Genomic DNA, 19753 nt, shown 5'->3' on the forward strand with positions numbered 1-19753 from the left:
TATTTAAATATATTGGCGATTTTCAACGAACAGTAAACCTATCGATCAACGAACGAACAGCTTAATTCGTTTAGATTTCTAAATTAGGATTATTTAAATATATTGGCGATTTTCAACGAACAGTAAAACTATCGATCGACAAACGAACAGCTTAATTTATTAAATAAATTTATTTTATTTTAATATCGTGGTCTTTCGTAAGATCATGCAACAACTTCTTATGAATAGCGCATCTTTTATTATGCCTCTTATGATTTATGAAAAAAAGATAAAAGCTTACGCGTAAAACGATACAAGAAACAGTCAATTTATATAAGTTCTTCCTGGTGATATTTCGAAATTGCGTTTCTTCGCTATCTCGGTGACAAGAATATGTCCAGGAAGAGAAGCTTAGATTCGCGATGGCCACAATGTAAAATACGCAAGAAATAACCGCACCCGGGGCGATTTAAGATACAGTAAATGACGCATGAACGCGCTCGCTGACAGTGACGCTGCCAGCTTGATGGTAATTTCGTCTCCTCTCTATATACATATATACCTACATTTTTCATCCATCTTTAAACGCCATTGGCATTAACGTGACTTCTGAAATCAACGGAACTAGTAAATTTGATAAGACAAAAAATTCGCTTATAATTTAACTTTTTTGCTACTTTGCCGTAGAATCTAATATCGCTGCTACGATGGTTGCTTTCGGTGTTTTTACACGGTGCAAAGAATCCTAATCAAGAGTAGAATACGTAATTAGTCAGTACTTTAGCATCGTCTTTGTTCCACTGTACGTAACACCATGTAAAAGGAACACTCTGTAGCTGTTAATTCTGACGTACGTATTTACGATCAGTTTAATTAATCGAAATACACTCGTTCGACCAAGATCTGCCATTACTCGCTTTATGCAATTAGAAATTTTCGACGATAAATTAATGTGGCAATTCCAACGATAGAAGTTCACATTCGGACGAGTAAATTCGATTAACAGAAGCTCGTTTATTCATACTAGCTAACATTTTGTCCCTATAAATAGAATTGTACGGTACACGTAGAAAAGAACCGTCTATTTAGCTTCGCTGAAACTCCGTGCCATCTGACAATTATCCTCGCCTTTCGATTCCCGTTGTATCGAAACCGTGTCACCTGAGTATTCTGCGCGAGCAAAAAACCACAACATTCCATCTGAAAATAACCCACTGTTCCAAATTGATACCATCGTCGGACCGTGCGTCACCTTTCTGAAACCTAGTTCAACAATGCCTCTGTCCAAACGAGCGACCGACGCACGGTTCAACGTCCTCCTGGTCTATTATCATTATCATTATCCCATCAGCGGTCGTGGAAATTAATAAAATCCCCCGGACGTAGGGATAAGCAGCGCGACGTTCGAGTTCATCGGCCAATTTAAAGGACATTAGATGTCCCAAAAAGCGGCGAACCGCTCGACAGAAGAGGCAAGAAACGGCTGATCGCCCGGAGGAGGCTGGCCTCGCGCAAAAAGAGACATTCTAGCGTGCGGAAAGATATTACCGATTATATGGTATCAACGGTTTAGCGATTGCTCTCACGTACGCGTGATTTCGCTAATTCGACTGTTACCGCCGCCCCTCCGGCCCCGTGTCCGCTGCCTCTTCGATCATTACCAACCTCTGCCTCCGAGCTGTTCAATTTACTGTCCCCTGAATCCACTCCAGTCCGTTTCGTTTCTTCTGTCTGGCCATGGCTCTCCTTTCTTTCGTATTTCCATCTTTTTTCTCCTCTCGTCCACTCTCAAGCGGTAGATTTGTTGCGATTCGAGTAACTCGTTGTATTTTAACCGTTTCGAGGCTCGTTCGATGTGGAAACGATGGAACGTGCGGTTAGTCAAGTGTTGGTTGGGTGGTTTGTCGCGAGGTTGAAGGGTTGCGCCAGTCGTACGTCGTACTAACTTTAGCGTAACTCGTCGCACGACGTAATTTGTGCGCGCATAGCGTATTAGATAGGTGTAGCAAACTTGTTACACGATATATCACACCTGAAACTAGGCAAACGAGAAACCATCACCCTCCAAATAATCGTCAATGAACGAATTAAGCATCGAGCCAAAATTCGGTTCATCCCATTGGCGATTAATCAAATCACAATGAAAACCTTCTACGTTCTACGTTTTAAAAATTATCATCAACGAGCCACAACGGTTCGCAAGACGATAAAAACCTCTTGTTCCCTGGAAGTCTCCACTTTCACCTTCAAACAGTCGTGTTCAGAAAAACAACGACTCATTCTCCGCCTCGTACTCTCGCCTGTTTCCGGATAATCACCTTCCAAAACTCGCGTCTTTTAGCCGGTTCGCGACTTTCCCACACGGATTTTCCTCGTTTAGTCCGATAGTCTTCGTTTCTTTCGTGGCAAATCGCTCGTCCTGGGCGAAGTCGTGATGGTTCGCACGTGTGCGTGACCAGCGGAGGTCCGCCGGGTGAAAAGCAGTTCCGCGAAACGACTAAACGCTCGTCGTTACGTGAAAGGAACGCCTAAACGGTCGTGTCTAAGAACGCGGCCGGTACCGTGGGACTCGGATTTAATTCCGCACGCGAGCTGATAGGAATCCTGTTGGTTATAGGGTGGTTACACACTGCGGAATTGTGGTTTTTCGATGAAGTGGAATTTTTAGGGTGGTTGACAGGGTAACAGCGATGGTGATTGTCCTTACGCGAATAACGATTACGCGTTAAATTGCAGGAATAGGAATTGGTAGTTGGAGATTTTGAAAGCATCATGTAGAATTTTTAAGAAATCGTCAAATTCTTTTTATACTATGAACTACACGATGCTGATTTCTACACGTATGGAGAAAATCGTATTTTAATGTTCGTAAAAGGAGCGGTGAGATCTCAGCGACGAGTAAAAATACCGCGAAACTAGGAAAATCGCACTTCAACTTAACGATATTTTGAATTAACAATAACCTATAACAAATATAAAAACGAACAGATTGCCACGTTCACGAGCATCGCGCCTACGTGTCACCCGTGATTACCATAATTTTCACAGCCAGTCTCCTAGATCCCGTAACTGTAACCTGCTCCTTCTCTCGTCAATTCATTACCAGAGGTCGGCACCGATTGGTCGTGTCGCAATTAGAACGTCGACCGGGAATAATAGAGGCGTTGAACGGTCGACGCGTTCATAACGTAACGTCGAACGCAACTTCCGTCGAATGGAGTATATTTAGCGGTAGTCGGTGTAAAAATCGCGCAACGTCGATGAACGTCGACGTTTTCGCACACCGACTAATATTTGCCGATTTTTGGAAAATTTTTCGTCCTTCCGTTTCGTTTTAATGCGTCTGGATTTTAAGCTCGAAAAACGTCTTTTTTCGCCCATTTTTTCTTTCACCGCTGCTTTTTTACCCGACTCGATGGAATCTGAAACTGGAAATTTATTACTCACCGTCGCGTCGCGCCACAAGTTACAGGACGTTTTTTCTACGGGTCGCTTAATGAAAAGTTAATCTTTGTTCTACAGGCTGGTAACGAAGCGACGCGGAACGTTTTGCACCAGAGTGCCACGGAATTAGAGACTTTTTGGTGCTCGTTTTCTTGTTCCCACAATTGATTAACGATCTTTTAAAGAAACACTTGACGGGATCGTGTTAAAATTCTTTCGTCTTAAAATTCAGTTTTCTGCGAGGTCAGTGTCCTTCTCGTGTCCTGGACGTGTCCCGTAATTCTCCATTCGTAATTTGTTGGTGCGCCGTTACATGCCCACGATGAATGATTGTCATTCGAGTTTCTCTGTTGGCAAACTCCACGTTAAAACGGACAAAGAGATTTAGATTTTTTTAAATGGATATCGAGAGAGCAGTAGAAAATTACATAGTAATCGTTACGATTATTTGGAACGTAACGCGTCGAAACATCGAACGCTCATCGTACAAGTCGCGATCCCAACGATTCTCGAACGTGACAAAGAGAAAATGGCGGTTGTCTCGTATTACAAAGTCGCGTTGTATTCGGGAAAGCCTTGCGCGATTCGCGTCGCCTCGCGTCAGCGAGCTCGGTGCGAAAAATAACGCGGCGTTCGCCTCGAATTTCGAGTGGCGTCGCTGAAACGAGGGTTTGCGACGCGGCGCTGCGTCGTTTCGCGGCCGCGTGTGCGTGCTTGAAGAAATATACAGCGGGACGCGAAAAGCGTCGCGCCGCGATGCCGTCCTGCGTTACGTCGAGCCCGTCGGTATGCGTAAATATACAAGTTCGACGCCGACAGGGACGCTCTATATATTCGCATTGGCCACCCTGATTTTAGAAGGAGCCGTGACTACCTTCCGGTGTCGATACGTGACGTTCCGGCTACGCGAGACCCTCCAAACTGGATCACAATAACAAAAAAATTATACAAAAAGACCGTCAAATTGAAAGAAATTCTCTCCTACCTTTTTCCTAGCCTTTTTCACGGGAATATAAATTTCTCCCGATCAGATCATGGATATTACAATTTTCCATTTTTATAGAATTTTTAATATATCAAAAAACAGCTTCGACTATTAATTATCTCAATAATTGAAAAGTCTGCTGACGAAGCATGAACTGGTGTTTCTCGTTCGATCTTGGATCGATCTAATGTTGGTGCAAGAACGATCGGTTAATCGATCGTTGAGAAGTGATCGTGACTTTTGACGGAATTCCATGGAAGAACAGGTGTATCGAAATCAAGAACACGAAAGAGAAACCGGCGACCTTAGCTGCAGATTTTGCGAGTCGATTCTGAAAGCACGTCGCTGGCTGACAATGAACGGCAACGAGGAAGTGGAAAAATACTAAACAACGGAAATTGCTACTTTCTTCTTTGCGATGTGTGCGTACGTGGATTTGTTTTCTAAATCGAGAAGAAACGATTTCTTCTTGTTGAATTAAAGATGTCTTTACGGTTGTCGAGACGCTAACGAGGAAAATAATATATTGTTGTTGATTGAAGATTCGGACGCATGTTGGAATGGGAGATGCCTGAAGAACTTTACCGTACGAAACTATTTTCTTTTGCATTTGCTATTAGAAAGCTCGTAATCTTGTATTTCATTTCTATCATTTTTCTTTCTCTTACTAGGTACGTAGTTGTTGGCTGTAAGACGCTCTTCGAACAGGGTTCTTCCTCCGACTGTGTTTTTCACGCGTAAAAAGAATGTGTAGAACTCATTAGATGGCCACATTGGCCACACTAACGAATCAATTAGCAGAATTTTGTCTTCTTCCTACGCTCTCCATCCACCAGTTCTTCGTTTTTGAAATGTACGAGAAATTCAGATAACCAAAGTCTATCCGCAGTAGTCTATTACGTTCTACCTGCAATGCTACTTTCCAAATTTGCGATTCGTACTAGTAATACTACGATAGTACGGTTATTTCTCCTTCCCAGTATGTCAACAGATTAGGAAAGAAAATTTTCTAGTACGAAATTTACAATTAAATGGAGAAACATTTTTTTTAATTGAAAATTTCAATTTTCAGTAACGGTTTAATCTTCGATGTCGGTCTCACTCCCTCGCGGCATTAACAACGTTCGTTATCGTTAACAAACAAGATTGCCTTGTCGATAATTTCAGATTCTTGTTAATTACGATCGATGAATCGTATGCAACGTGGACGTTTCGCGACAACTCACCTAGAACTAATTGCGTTAAAGAGAATAAATTAGTTCGGTTATTCGTCGATCCGTTCTTATTAATCGTCCTGTGCACATGGTCATTACGTAAGCGGCCTTCCACGCTATACGAATAAAGGAAGCGTTTTTGTCCAGACAAGGAATTATCATAAAGCTGCTTTTTATCTCGTAATTAGGGACGCGAAGAGAAGGATTTGCCTCCTTTTATTTAATTTTTTTTTTTTTTTTTATTATTAAGTCATGGTAAAGCAGCGTAACACAATAATGTAATCGGGAGAAATTGATCATAAGTCGAGGATAAACAAGAAGTAACGAGTTAGTATCGAAGCGGCTCGGCAACTGATTGGTTAACGTTCGATTATAGGTATGGAAATCGCTAGCAATACGAACCAAGTCTATTAATACAGTTGCAATTCTAATTCCTGCAACGCTTCATTGACAGACGACCGTGACACACAAGTGTTTTTGCGGATTTCACGCTTTTTCTCGACGCTTGACGTCACAGTTGACAGTTTAGTTTGAATTTATAATCGCGTTCCGGAATTTCCGGAGTTTGAAACTTATCTACGAACGATCGGTAAGCGCAAAAAAAAACTGAGGATTGTTAAATATTGCGAAGCACGTGTGATACACTAAGAGAGCAAGTGACTATTATTGGAGTAAAATATTTATATCTTAAAATATAATATCCTACATTTATAAATACCATAATTCTTGTACGGTGTGTTACGAAAGAATTCGCAAGAACTTTCGCGGACGTGCACTTGCTACTATTTGTCTGTAAACACGATATTGACCGTAAAACGCGGAATTACAAGAGGAAGCGAAACGACTTCCGCCACTTTGCGTGCGGCACGTAGCTAATCTCTAATACGTTATACGGCGTTTACGGTTTGAGGACTATTCCGGGATAATTGTCACGCGTTCCTAGAAGATGTAATTTTCTTCTGACATCCTTACGTTGAACTCGATCTTAATTGCAGGTTCGTGAAACCGCACTTCTATGTATTTTGCCATCAAAGTACTACGATTTATCCTTTTGATCGGTGGCGATTCATAGATTTATAAAGATGTTGAAATGTAAATGATAAACGAAGAGATATCCATGAAACATAAGGAAAACGCGATATGTTAGTTCCAGCTAGCTTTGGATTAAATTATTTAATTTGTTATTCGACGTTGCTTCGTAACTTAATTCAGATTAGAACAACTTAAAAATAACGAAAGACGAATTTGTTGTTTGCCAGGATTCGCAGAACGGCCCGGTGCTGGACCGATGGAGCATCTGCTCTCCTGAAGAGGAGCCGCTGGTACTGCAGCAGTTCCTCAGATTCGCCGAGACGCGTCCATTCGTGCAGCAGTTGCTGCTGGCCGCCGGGACGCCGGGGACGGATGCTATGTCACCAAGCAGACGACCTTCGCCGCCGACGATGCCACTAGCACATTTACCACCACCTCTACACCTACTCCACTGCGGTCTCCCGCCTCCAGGCTCGAGGTTGCCACCTCCTCTGCCACCACCGCCGCCGCCACCCTCCGTCTCGCATCCGTCGATGTCGCCCACGGCTCAAAAACACTACTCATCTTCGTCCGGTGGAAACCCCGCAGCGGGGGTGACGAGTAGCGCGAATTCACCGCCGAGAAGCCTAGATTCCCATCTGACGGTATCACCGCTCAACCGACTGCAGAGTATGCAGCCATTCGACTTTCGGAAACTAGGAACCTTAGGACTGCCGGCGTTCCCACCTCTTCCACCACCACCGTCGGCCGAGCAGCTGTTGCAAAATAGAAAATCCATGAGAAATCCACAGAGCCCGCACAGTCCGCCCCACCATTCGAGTAGCAACCAGCTTCAGAGGCCTCACATGCCACCCGTAGCGCCGGTCTCCTCTTCCGCGCTTAATTTCGGACATCCTCTCTCGGTGGCGGTGTCCTCTGGTGCTCTTCCTCCCAGTTTCCCTACTCATTTTCCACCGCCGCCAATGGGCAAGTCGTCAGGCTCGGTGACAGGCATGACGGCGCCCGCGGACGTGCACAGCGGAGGCGAGAAAAGCAGCGAGTTCGGTTCGGAGGAAGACGAAGAGGACGACGAGAATTCGGACAGCGCGCTGAACCTCAGCAGGCGCGACTCCATGTCTAAGCACGTTACCGAGCAGCGACACCCTCCTCCACTACCTCTCCAAGCTGCTCCTTTAGGCAGGCCACCCGGAATCCCCGGAAGAAAGCCTCACTCGCCAGGCAAACGGCCGGGTAGCCAATGGGGCGCGTCCGCCAATATCCCTCCTAATCTTGGTACTCCGTTCATCAATCCTACCACCGGGAAGAAAAGAGTGCAGTGTAACGTCTGTCTGAAGACCTTCTGCGACAAAGGCGCGCTCAAGATCCACTTCAGCGCGGTACATCTACGCGAGATGCATCAGTGCACCGTGAAGGGATGCAGCATGATGTTCAGCTCGAGGCGATCGCGCAACAGACACAGCGCCAATCCGAATCCAAAACTACATTCGCCTCATCTGCGGCGGAAGATCTCGCCGCACGATGGCCGTTCATCCATGGCGCACGCGCTCGTTCTACCACCCCAAGTGGGTCTACCTGTTCCAGCTACCGGTCTCAATCATCTTCCCTTCGGTTCCTTTCCGTTGCTGACTCCACCTCCCGATCTTCGATCGCCAGCCTCGCTGTGCGGCCTCGACTTCAAACACCTGGACTTACAGTCTCAGAGTCAGGGTAGACCGGGCTACGACGAGGCTCTACAGCAGAGGATGAGCGCGAACGCGGGTATTTCGACGACCACCGCGCTGACTACCGCGGGCGTGGCGATGACGACCGCTGCAGAGACGCCCAACACCACCGCTGCGGCTAGAGGATCTTTCTCTAGCAACAGCGTGGTCGACACGGTGTCACCCTCCACTCAGGCCTCTACTGCGGCAGTAGAAGGGGAAGAAGAGGAAGACGACGACGATGGAGGTATCGTAGTTGTAGCGGAAGACGACGCGAGCAATCTGCCCTCTAGGCTGCCTTTGCGTCCCGGAGAGGACGACGATGAGCAGCCAGCCGACTTTAGTTTGGCAAAGAGACCGAAATTGTACTTCGGCGATCCGACGGAGGAGGATCTCGCGAGCAACGCGGACAGCAACGAGGACAACGACTCGATGGGCACGATCGATCAACAGAGCTACTCCGTGAGCCAGAACTCGATGAACTCGACGTCCTTGCACAGCAGAGGCGTGCGAAAGAGAAAGTCTCAGCATCCTACTCGATGCGCCGTTTTAACCGAGGTTCACTCTTCGTCCACAGACGGAGATTCGTCCAACGACGAGGAACGAGTACAAAGACGCTGTCTGTCGGAGGGTGCGGGAATCTCGACGATAAACGACTTCCAGAGCCAACCGGAAGATATGTCGATGTCCAGATTGGAAGCAGAGGAGCGGAAAATCTCTCCGAGTTCTCCAAAGAATCTGAGCTTCAACGACCACGAGTCGAGCTCCCGTTCGCCTGAAACGTGCAACGCAAGAGATGGAACGCGGACGAACGGCGGCGGTGGTAAACGCGATACGGCGTCGTCGCAGGAGAACGCGGAAGATCTGTCTCAGGACGAGCCGCGGGATCTGAGCTCGAGAGCGAGCAGCGTAAAATCGCCGAAGAGGCAAATCAGTCCAGAGCCAAAGACGTGCCACGAGCCGGCGGAAACTCGTGCTACAGAAGCCGGCTCAATTACCGTGGCTTCGATCGGACAGAAAGATCCGAATTCCTCCGAGTTGGCCGATCGACGGAAAAGCGAGAGCGAGGAGCCGACTAAGGAGGACGAAACAACGACGAGAGTGTCGTTAAAAAAGGAGAAGGAGCCAGAGGAGAAGGGGAAGGAAGAAGAGAACCAGGAGGAAGGTGATGATGAGGAGGATGAGCCGATGGAGGAGGTCGAGGAGGATGATGATGATGAGGAGGTGAACGCGGCGCTGCGTAATCAAGAAGGTGAGCGTCCCGATGATCCCTCCCGTGCCCCGAGCTCGGTCGACAGCCGTCCGACGACAGCCGACGACCTCTCCCACGACTCCTCGACCAACACTTTGCGTCAACTCGAGTCCTTGTCGCAGGGTCGCGCGATGCAGTACACCGGGATGCAGCAGGCGGCTTCGAGGTCTGGCCGCGGCTCTACCAGCCCCGTCAGCCTCACGACGCACCAGGAGACCACCATGGACAATTCCTCACGTGGCTCTCGTTCATCCAGCGCCTCACCCTCCACAGCGGCCATGGATACGGACAATAGCCTTATCACCTATGCCCGTTACGAGAACGGTGGCTTTGTCAGCACCCAGGAGGTTCCCTTGGACCGGGAGAATCCGCGCCGATGTACTGCCTGTGGCAAGGTGTTCCAAAACCATTTTGGGGTCAAGACGCATTATCAGAACGTCCATCTAAAGCTGATGCATCGCTGCAGCGTGGACGGTTGCAACGCAGCTTTCCCCTCCAAGAGGTCTCGAGACAGGCACTCGGCTAATTTGAACCTACATCGAAAGCTCCTGTCCACGTCGTCGAGTCCGCCTCTCTCGTCCAGCTTGCCACCGAGCTTATCACCCAGAGTAGACGATACCCAGATGAATCCGTTGTTGCACAACGAGTTCCTCGCGAGATTATACACAGACGCAGGCATCGGTGCTCTCGGAGCTTATCCTCTCACACCTGGACTACCGTCTGCCGTTGATCTGGCAGCCAGAATACCGCCCCCGCATCCTCTTTTACTGCCACCTCACTTGGGAGCTACCTTCTCCGGCCTGTCCTCGTTCGCCTCTCACCTGGCTGGTCTGAACGGGCTTACTCACCAACATCTCAACCATTTGACCAGGATGTCGCAGGACCAGGGGAACAGACATCCTCCCGGGTCGGGTTCGCCAATGTCCTCGCCGGGTTCCGATGACCGAAAGGAAGAAGCCAGATGCACGATCCCTGGTTGCGACCGGGTGTTTGGCTCTAGAGCGGTCAGGGACGCCCACTCGAAGGACCCACAGGCTCATCGCGACTTATCGGTTCTGTCGACCAGCGGCTCGTGACCGATCTCCTTCCGCGGACGCGACTATTATCCCTTACTGTGATGCCAAAACTGCGATCGTCGATGATCTCGATCGGAACAGGTCAGCGGAAGACTTGGCTCGCGACTTTGACCGAGTATATCCAGTCGTTCGACGAAAACGTGCAATATCGTGGATCCGATACCTTCTAAAGAACCGGAATCTTGCCACCCACGCGGCTTCCATAATTCTGTTATAGTCGGTCTCGAGCACAAAGCCGATCTCGTCGCGGTTCGATGGTTGCCGGACACGTTCAGCGAAAGTACTTAAGAAGCAGGACCCAGGTGATTCGAATCGACCGTTTCATTCTCAAATCTTGCCAGCGACAGTGACAACATCCTCTGGGGCAACCTGGGATGGTCACTGACGCGTTCCAATCCCGGTTCTCGAGTTAGTTTTCGTGCAAACGCAAGGTGCTCCAATCTAGTCAATTCGGAAACCCTCGGCCACGCCGCTGGAATCGGAAAAATCGTCCACCTCGCCCATGTAGCCGCGCTTGATCGGACAGAATCGTTCTTCGAGGTCTACGAACGAGAAATCGGAATACACGAAAGTCTCCGAACGATCGAAATTCGTAAGTCGAGAGCCTAGCGTGGGAGGTACGTCCGGTCCCGTGAAGGTTCCTGTTCCAATTCGCGTGTCACGGAGCATTAAACGAAAAAGAGAAAGCTGGTCGACTGAGGAGAGATGTTCAGCGAATCGAGCTAGTTCCTCTGCTCGTTTCTTTCCCTGATGATCGAAGGGGCGGTAGAAGGAGCAGACGAATGGAGGGAGTGTGGAGGTTAGATGAAAAATGGAGCGACGAATGGAATGATCGAACGCGCCCTCGTTTCGGTCTTCCGGCTGATTTTATCATCGTTGTGATAAACGTAACGTTTAGTATAAATATGCCACTTATTTAATCAGTAATCAATTACTACTGCTGTATATATAAACATAGTACCTTTTTTCGATGTATCGCGTAATTAATCAATTAAGCTACTTCGACGCGACCGATGCGACGCGAGGGAACGGAAATGATGACGATAGTTTTGTAAAGGAGAACCGATCCGGGCCGGGATATCGAACCGATCCAAGACGGCGCCCTACGCGTTCACTGTCGGCTACGCTATAGATATTAAAGTGTCCAGAACTCTTAATTCTCTCGTCGTTTTCCGAATCTTTAAATACGAATGACAATGTTTTTTTACTACCTTCGTCCGCGCATTACGATTCACGTGTATAATTCCAAAAAATCAACGCATCAAGTACCCTGAATCATCTTCGATCCTAGATATCGACACAGTTCTAAACACAGCCCACATTACCTCTTAAATACTATCCTTCGATGCTAAATGCTTTCAAACACTCCTAATCGGCAGTGAACGCACCCATATGCATAGACAACGAGTAAAGAATGGTAAAAAGGAATAATCGAGTGTAGAGGTCCGAAGCGATCGTCGCGGCGAGCAAAACGGCGGGCAAACAGATCGATCACTGAATCAAAGCTTACGTCGTCTCGCGCTAGATAAATGAGAATAGATAGATTTTATTTATTGTTTCGTAGGGGTCCTACACGAGAACACACGCTGTACCAGCGGCCAGTAGCGGGCACTGCCGCGGAGATTTCCTTCCTACGTCATCGAACGATCGCCTGTCGTTCGATCGTAGTCGATTGTCGATCGATCGTATTGGAAATAATCGAACGAATACAACACGAGGAAAATACAAAAAAAAAAAAACGTGGAAGAAATTTTGTACGATGTTCGAACGACGATCGACCGTCGTTTCTTTCTTTTTTCTTTCCGTTGTACATACATTGTATACCTTATTTTCGTAGTCTGTGCACGTGCGTGTGAGTAAAGCGTCACGCGTCACAACCAGAATCTGCGTGCGAATCGACGACAAGTGAAAGAAACAGGGAGGAGGGCCGGAAACAGGTTCTTTTTGTACGCGCCTGTGCCCAAACGATTTTTCATGTTTCTCGGCTAAGAATGGCGATGTGAAAGAGAATTGAGAAAAAGGAAGAGAATAAAAAGAAATGATGGCAGCTCGCGACATACGACGAACCCACTAACTAATTACTCATCGTAAGGGCGAACCAGAATTTACAATTGTAATTATGTATAAACGGAATGCTATGATGTATGATATTATAGATCGATTATAAAGAACACTCATCTTACGAAAATAAATACCAATCGAAATCATTCGTGTCTGCGTTCTACGTTACCCTGCCACACTGTTTTAAACGGTTTAATGGACGTGAGTCAATAAATAGGGGATCCGTTGAGGTTGATACGTTGCAGCGATTCGAACGTACTTAGGTGCACGAGTTTCATGGCACGCTACATACATAGATTTCGACGGACATTCTTTCCAACGATAAGTTTAATATTTGTAATTGAAAGTTTCGAATCCCGCTGACAATAACTTTAATAAAGAATTAGAGATTTTTTTCTTTTGATATTAATCGTTATATTTTATAGCGATGAATTTTTCTACGGTAGAATATTTCGAATCGATATTTAAGTATATCGTCGTTGATTAATTTCTATCGTCGATTATTTAGCCCAGATACACGCGTCTCGTTGTTACTTGCAATTGTAACAAATTCGTATCTTTCACAATTCGAAGGAACAAATTTTGACCAACAGATAAAAGGAATTTAATTGATAAGGAAAATAATGAAAACAATTTCGTTCCGTTCTCACTGATAACGATCGCATACATCGATCACATCCGTTGACAAAGTATCACACGCTCTATAAAGAAGTCTCGATCGTTCACGCGTTCCCCGGTCGTTAAACTCGAAACCGTGTTCCCGCGTGGCTTCTCGCAGCGAACCACGCAAAGGCCGCGCAGAAAAACGAAAAACCACCGACCCCGCCTACGACCTCGAACACTCGACCTCGTTTTCTGCGAAAGAAATCCTCTTGAAACGAGGGACGCCGGCTCGTTTATCAGAGATCTCGCGGGCGTGCACGCGCACGCCTACCAATCCTCGTGCCGCGAACCAACGCGAACACCAACACGAACAACGAGACCGAATGAAACAAGTGAAGTACGTGCAAGGAAGAAGAACCGAAAAGGTGGAAGGTTGCTCGACCCTCGCGACCGACCTTTTCTTACGCCGATTCTCCCATTGTCAGCTCCAAACAGACGAAAAAGATTCGTTGACATCGTTGTTCCATGGTAATTAGAAATGTCCCGGCGATGGTACGACGTGGTAACGTTCGTAATTGCGTTGGAAAGAGGGAGATGGTTAATTACGTGCAAGTGGACCATAGGTGGACGAGATGGTTTCGTGCGTTGGCCCTCACGGAACTTACCGCCGGCCTTTAATCGGCCAGACAGATTAGATTAGCACCTTCGATTCCCTGAGACCCTTAACGTACGACCTGGCCCCGCTTAATAACGGGTACACGCGAAATCGAATCCTTCGAGAAAGAAAGGACTCGCGAAGATGAGACGTGATTAGAAACGGGGTTGTTTCGAGAGGGAGGGAACCTCGATCCGCTACGTTTAGTTTAGCTGGCAAGATGAGAAGATGCCGCAGATTCTCTGCTTCCTCTTAAATTACGATCGTTTAATAAATATTATTGTTGGCTCTAATCTCAACGATTCAAATTCCAACGTGTCGAATACCAGACAGTAGAGTTACCTACATCTTTTCCCTTTTGATCACGAACGTTACGTCTATTTCACTATCTGATCGTTGAATGGCGTCAGTATTTAATTCTCATTGTAGAATCAGTAAGATAGACGATCTAAGACTTTTGCAGATAGAAATTGCGATATTGTATCAACAATATGTATATACAATATCCCAATTTCTATCATCTACCTATACGAAATTTACAAATTAACAAAATCTCATTCCTAACCTATCGAATGCCAGTCACGTCGACGATCTTTCCTTACGAAAGTACGCGAAATCCGATATAGGTACATATAGAAGTTAGTAAAGCCAGCCTAGTGCTCGTAAAAACAAAAGACTCGCCACGAAGGCCCGAGATAAATGGATTTGCTGCGGCTTAGAGGCCGCGAGCCCGGCGCCGAGAACGCGTACTCGGATAGAATTTTACTACCGCTTCTCCGAGACGCGCACGACAGGTGTAGCGTGGGAGCAAGAGGGTTGCCAAAGGGGATGGAGATGTGGAACGGGAGGGAGAAGGGATTGGACGAGTGGAGAAAAAGGAGAAAATCGGCGAAAGAACGAGAAGGCGGTCTTCGGTGCACGTTGGCTCGCCCATCGATCCCCGCGCACCCCTGTCGCCTCCACCCCCGTCTAGCGATTTCCATACGCCCCAGCGCGCGCCGGAAGCAACGATGGATCTTCTCGATTTTACGTTTTTTTTTTTTTTTGTTTTTTTCTCTAGAGGCAAGAGTATCCGATGGAAAAAGTTCCATCTTTCGATCGCGCGGTAAGTGCGTTTTGTGTTTATTTGCAGTTGGAGCGAAGAGTTTTGTTAATTGTACAAGACGATTCAAAATTAGATGATCGAAATTATTTCGATTTCTCAGGATCGTGATATATTTAACAGGCATAGTTTCCTGATTCATCTGCAGTTTTTGTTCGTCCGAACCGATCATCCATCAGTCGTATTCACAGTTTCCGAGACAAATGTGTTCGTCGTTATTCATTTTTAATGGCACGCGCAGACTCTGCTTACGATCAAGAAACTTCTCACTCGAATGGTTAACGGGTAACAGTTACTACGGGGGCCCCTTAATGTTCGAGTAATTAAAATTGCAATTGCTTAAGGATACCATTATTACTGTCGAGAATCTGGAGATCCAACACAATAATTACCTTGACGAATATTATTTACATTGACGATAACACACTAAAATATTAGCTTCTTTTAGTCATTTCTATAGACGAACGAATTAATCCGTTTGGATGATAAGACATTTTTATCTATAACATTTAGTAACAATTGCAAACGAGCTTAATTATTGCCAAAAATAGGATAGAAAGAAACAATCAGAGGAGAATATAAGGCGCAATTTTTTCATGATACCTACGCTAGCTGTTTTTCTAACAAAATTAATACACTCTACGAAAGCAATTATCTTCCGTTTATTATTTTCATAAAACGTTTCATGTATATTCAAATCGTCTATTTAATCGCCTGTTTTACGTATAAAACAAATTACACGGTCATCGGATTACAAAAATCGAAAAGAATTCAAAATACAATTTTCGACTTTCAAATAAATTCATCACCGCGTATACCCTACTTCTGATAATTTCGACAATTACCCGAGCCGAATTCCGGACAAGGAATTTCACTCGTTTAAGAAGCGGTTTAAAAAATCGACGGGCGTTCGTCAAAAACCGCGAGATCCTTCGACGAGGAAAAAAGGAACGAAGAGAAAAAGGTTGGAAACGCGAGATTCGCAGTGACAAGCGTACAGCTCTGTGCAAGGGATCGTTTACCAAATTCAGCCTGGAAGAAACGACGGCTCCTCGTTCGGGGGATAATAAATTACCAGCTTTTGAGGTGCGCGCTTTCGCGAAAATTACCCTTCAATTATAACCCCATCGTCGATCCACGATAACGACAAAGTCATAACGAGTATCTGAGTTCCACGCAATGAGAACTTGTCCGTCGAAGCCTGTCGCATTTTGTTAATACTCGTTTCTATCCAACAACCGTGTCAATGCACCTGCGAGCCGAAGATCGCTATCTTCAAAGGCGAATTAGACGCCACACGATGTTAGGGTAGCTTTGGTCGTAATTAGATCAGAGGAATTTGTAATAACGTCTTTTGCGTAGCTACTATTCTCTTCTTTATCCGTTGATTTAGCATCAAAGTGTCTAGCAAAATATTTACCAAGCACGTAAATACAAAGTAGGAAAATATTTTAATAATATGAAAATAGATAGGAAGGCGATCGGAGTATTTGGACGTTTTATAAATCATAGGGTAAAGTTAAGTAGGGTATTACCCTCTTAAGGAGAATTATTTTATTCTAGATAATAAACAAACATTGTTTCGCCTTTTCTTCTCTCTTAACGTTTTATTTATTAAGACATAAATACTCGATGATAGACTATACTGTAGAAATAACCGAGCGTAGTGTACGCTTCCATGGTATTCTTTTGTTACTTCAATCGTTTTCACCAGAAGGTACCATTTGGCATGAAAGTGATCGAGGAACGATACTTATTAATAGCGGTTATGAGTCGTTGCATTTCGCAGTAACTGTACGTGATAGCTGTAATAATTGGGAATTATCGGTACGCTGTACGAAATAGAAAAAATTCGAAATTCACGCATTTCACAATTTCGAGATATCCGGTAGGACGTTGATTATATGTACATCGAAGAAATTTATTATTATTCTTTGGAAAGGGGATGAGAAATGGACGATGGCGTACAAATTACCATAGTTGTTCAATTATTTGAAAAAAAAAGAAACGCTTCCAGATTTCGAACGAAAGAATGACGATAACGTATGCGAATAAACGCAACGGCCGATAGCTGTGTTCGTTGCTATTACGCGTGGTGAAATAATTGCTTCCTGCGGTAATTCCCATTTAATCGTGAAAGTTTATTAAAATTAACCGAAATCAGTTAAATAATCGAGCCACCAAACTCGTTTGCGAAAACTTTTCGAGATGTTTACGATCGAGAGGTCGTTCAATATGTCGCTGGAAATGTGGATAATCAAGGTTCATAATACTTACGTATTATTGGAAGAAAAAGATCGGACCACCTACGATGGAATAATTTCGTTACATTGAAGCCTTTTCCCAAGTTCACCTCTGCCTTCTGTTTCACTTTATCGCATATTTATGCTTGTAATTACATTTCGTAGTTTCAATTGCAGTGATTAAGGGAGCTATAGAATTTGTAACGTTGAAGTACATGGATTTCACGATAGTTAAATTTGTGCTATCGATTGAAAATTTGGTTAGCTATACAACTTCTACTTTTAGATTATTAAACGCATCGTTGGCGTTTATTGCTCGTAAGTTTGTACAATTGAGTATAATTTTGTACGTAAGTACTCCGTGACCTTCTGCTTTTCCATTACGAGGTCTGCCTTCCTTAAACATAGTAATACATCATAAACACATAGGAAAACCGATAGGTTGACACGCATAAAAAATGACCGTTTTTTGTGTCAACTTTAAATTAGGTGAATACTTATCGCATCGATCTCGATTCCGACAACACACAGATGGTGTAATTATGCTATCTACATGATTAAATATGTATACAGATACATATGCATGTAAACATCAGTCGCAAACACAGTTACATTATAAACGCATCAGGATACCTTCCTGATACATCACGCGTCTTCCCTAAATCCCTAAATGCTTTCACCTTGTAAACTACAGACAACAGCCCCACCATCTAACCCGCAGAAACTCTATCCTGGAGAAAATGGACGACGATGGGTACGCCAATCGAAGACACGATATATGCTGCACGCCGTGCCGTGGCTAATCGACGCGGTGCAAGCAGGTACCTGGTCCGCAGCGTGCACAGGCGCGCTCTAAATACACGTTAGAAGCGTGGCCAGTCGGTCGTTTAATCAGACGCCGCAGGCGAGCTTCCATGTCGAACCGTGAATATCGGCCGGTCGTATCTCGGCCGAGATAAAAATCACCACGGTAATTTCGGCGTCGTGCACATGTCGCGTCCCATCCGGCCTCTGCCCTCGCGCGGACCCTGCACCGTCCAGAGGATCCACGAACGAGCGTGTTGCTTTATCGCCGCGCGGCGATCTATCGATCCGCAGCTCGATTTCGATGCCGCGCGCTGAGCTGCTTCTAATCGTCGCCTCGCGTCCGATCCGCATCAATTTCGCATTCCGAAACGAATAGACGCGTTTCCGACTCTGCCTGGAAGGTGAGGAAAAATTTTTGTTTGTTCGTAGTTCGAAAGTGCCTCTTCGTTTTTAACGTTTTATAGATTCTCGAAAGTGGGACAGATCAGTCGTTGCTTAAGAATTTATATTTTATTTTGTACAAAGAATCTCTTAGGCAATTATATATTAGAACATCTAATTATTAATGATACAGTATTCTATGAATTTACGGTATTCTACAGTAATTGAAGTTATTTATTCTACGGTAACGTATCTACCTGTTATTTTTGTGTTCCATTTTACCTGACGATATTATAAGGTTTTCTTTGCTTATATTCTTCGTATTTCTCAGGTGTCCTCTATTAATGTCTTAATCATTAAATATATCTTGGCATTCATCTGCGAAAATTATTTACCCTAAAACATTAAATTAATGACCTTAATCTAAATTAGTGTTTCACGGAGCGACAGGAAATCGAGTTCCTGTCTCCTCGAAAGAAATTTCCATATTCCCACGGCGACTCCTTTCGAACGCAATCCCGCAGGTTTCATCGAGAAAACAAAAAAGGTTTTACATCGTTTTCCAGGATATACGCCATCGTTGTTTCCTCGAAGGGGGAACGACCAAATCGCAGATGACAGGCAATCCCCATAGAAGGTGTATCTTTATTGTCGTAATGAGGCTGTTTTAATGCCGTCTGGAACGAGCCTAACGGTCATTAATGGTAACAGTCTTGCCCACCTTTATCGTTATTACGCGATCGTTAACACGTTCACGCGCACGCATATACGGGGTGTCTCGTTTGCATCTTCTTCGAAAATCATTCCCGTAACTGTATCGCTATTTTATATTATATTTATACTGGAATTAATATCTTTTCAAGCCGTTATTTCGAGAGACATATGCTTCTTATATCACAGACGTATTTCTAAGTTTTATTAAATCTGTCTTCGATAAAGCGGTAGTTCGTATCGCAACAAAATCGTTCGTTTGGAAAAAGTCTGCAATAATATCGTTTAGCGTTCGTTACGATCTTATCACACGCGTTGTATTCGACATATACATACGTACGCAGTAAAAATCACCTCCAGAATTTCCATACCTACTTAACGTTAAATTAGAATGTAACATCGGTTCTATTTTTACTTACAGGTCGATATAAATGAGTCTTGACACTCTTAATGGAGGAATATAATCGTATCATCGATGCGTCCAATTATCTCGTGCAATATGTAAATT

General features: G+C 45.1%; 1 protein-coding gene across 2 annotated transcripts in view; it reads left to right on the forward strand.

Moving 5' to 3' along the window:
* Window positions 1–12889, forward strand: part of LOC139989485 (uncharacterized) — a 264665-nt gene extending 251776 nt beyond the window's left edge. The window contains exons 5-6 of one of the 2 annotated variants that reach the window (XM_072007946.1): window positions 6882–9606; window positions 9729–10047. In XM_072007946.1, coding sequence (XP_071864047.1) covers window positions 6882–9606; window positions 9729–9901 — 2898 coding nt within the window. In that variant the 3' untranslated portion in view covers window positions 9902–10047. Of the gene's footprint in view, window positions 1–6881 lie in introns of both variants that reach the window. The other variant, XM_072007938.1, reaches the window with a different exon arrangement.
* Window positions 12890–19753: the final 6864 nt, after the last annotated feature.

This window comes from Bombus fervidus, chromosome 1, assembly GCF_041682495.2.
Source record: "Bombus fervidus isolate BK054 chromosome 1, iyBomFerv1, whole genome shotgun sequence".
Classification (NCBI taxonomy): Eukaryota; Metazoa; Arthropoda; class Insecta; order Hymenoptera; family Apidae; genus Bombus; species Bombus fervidus.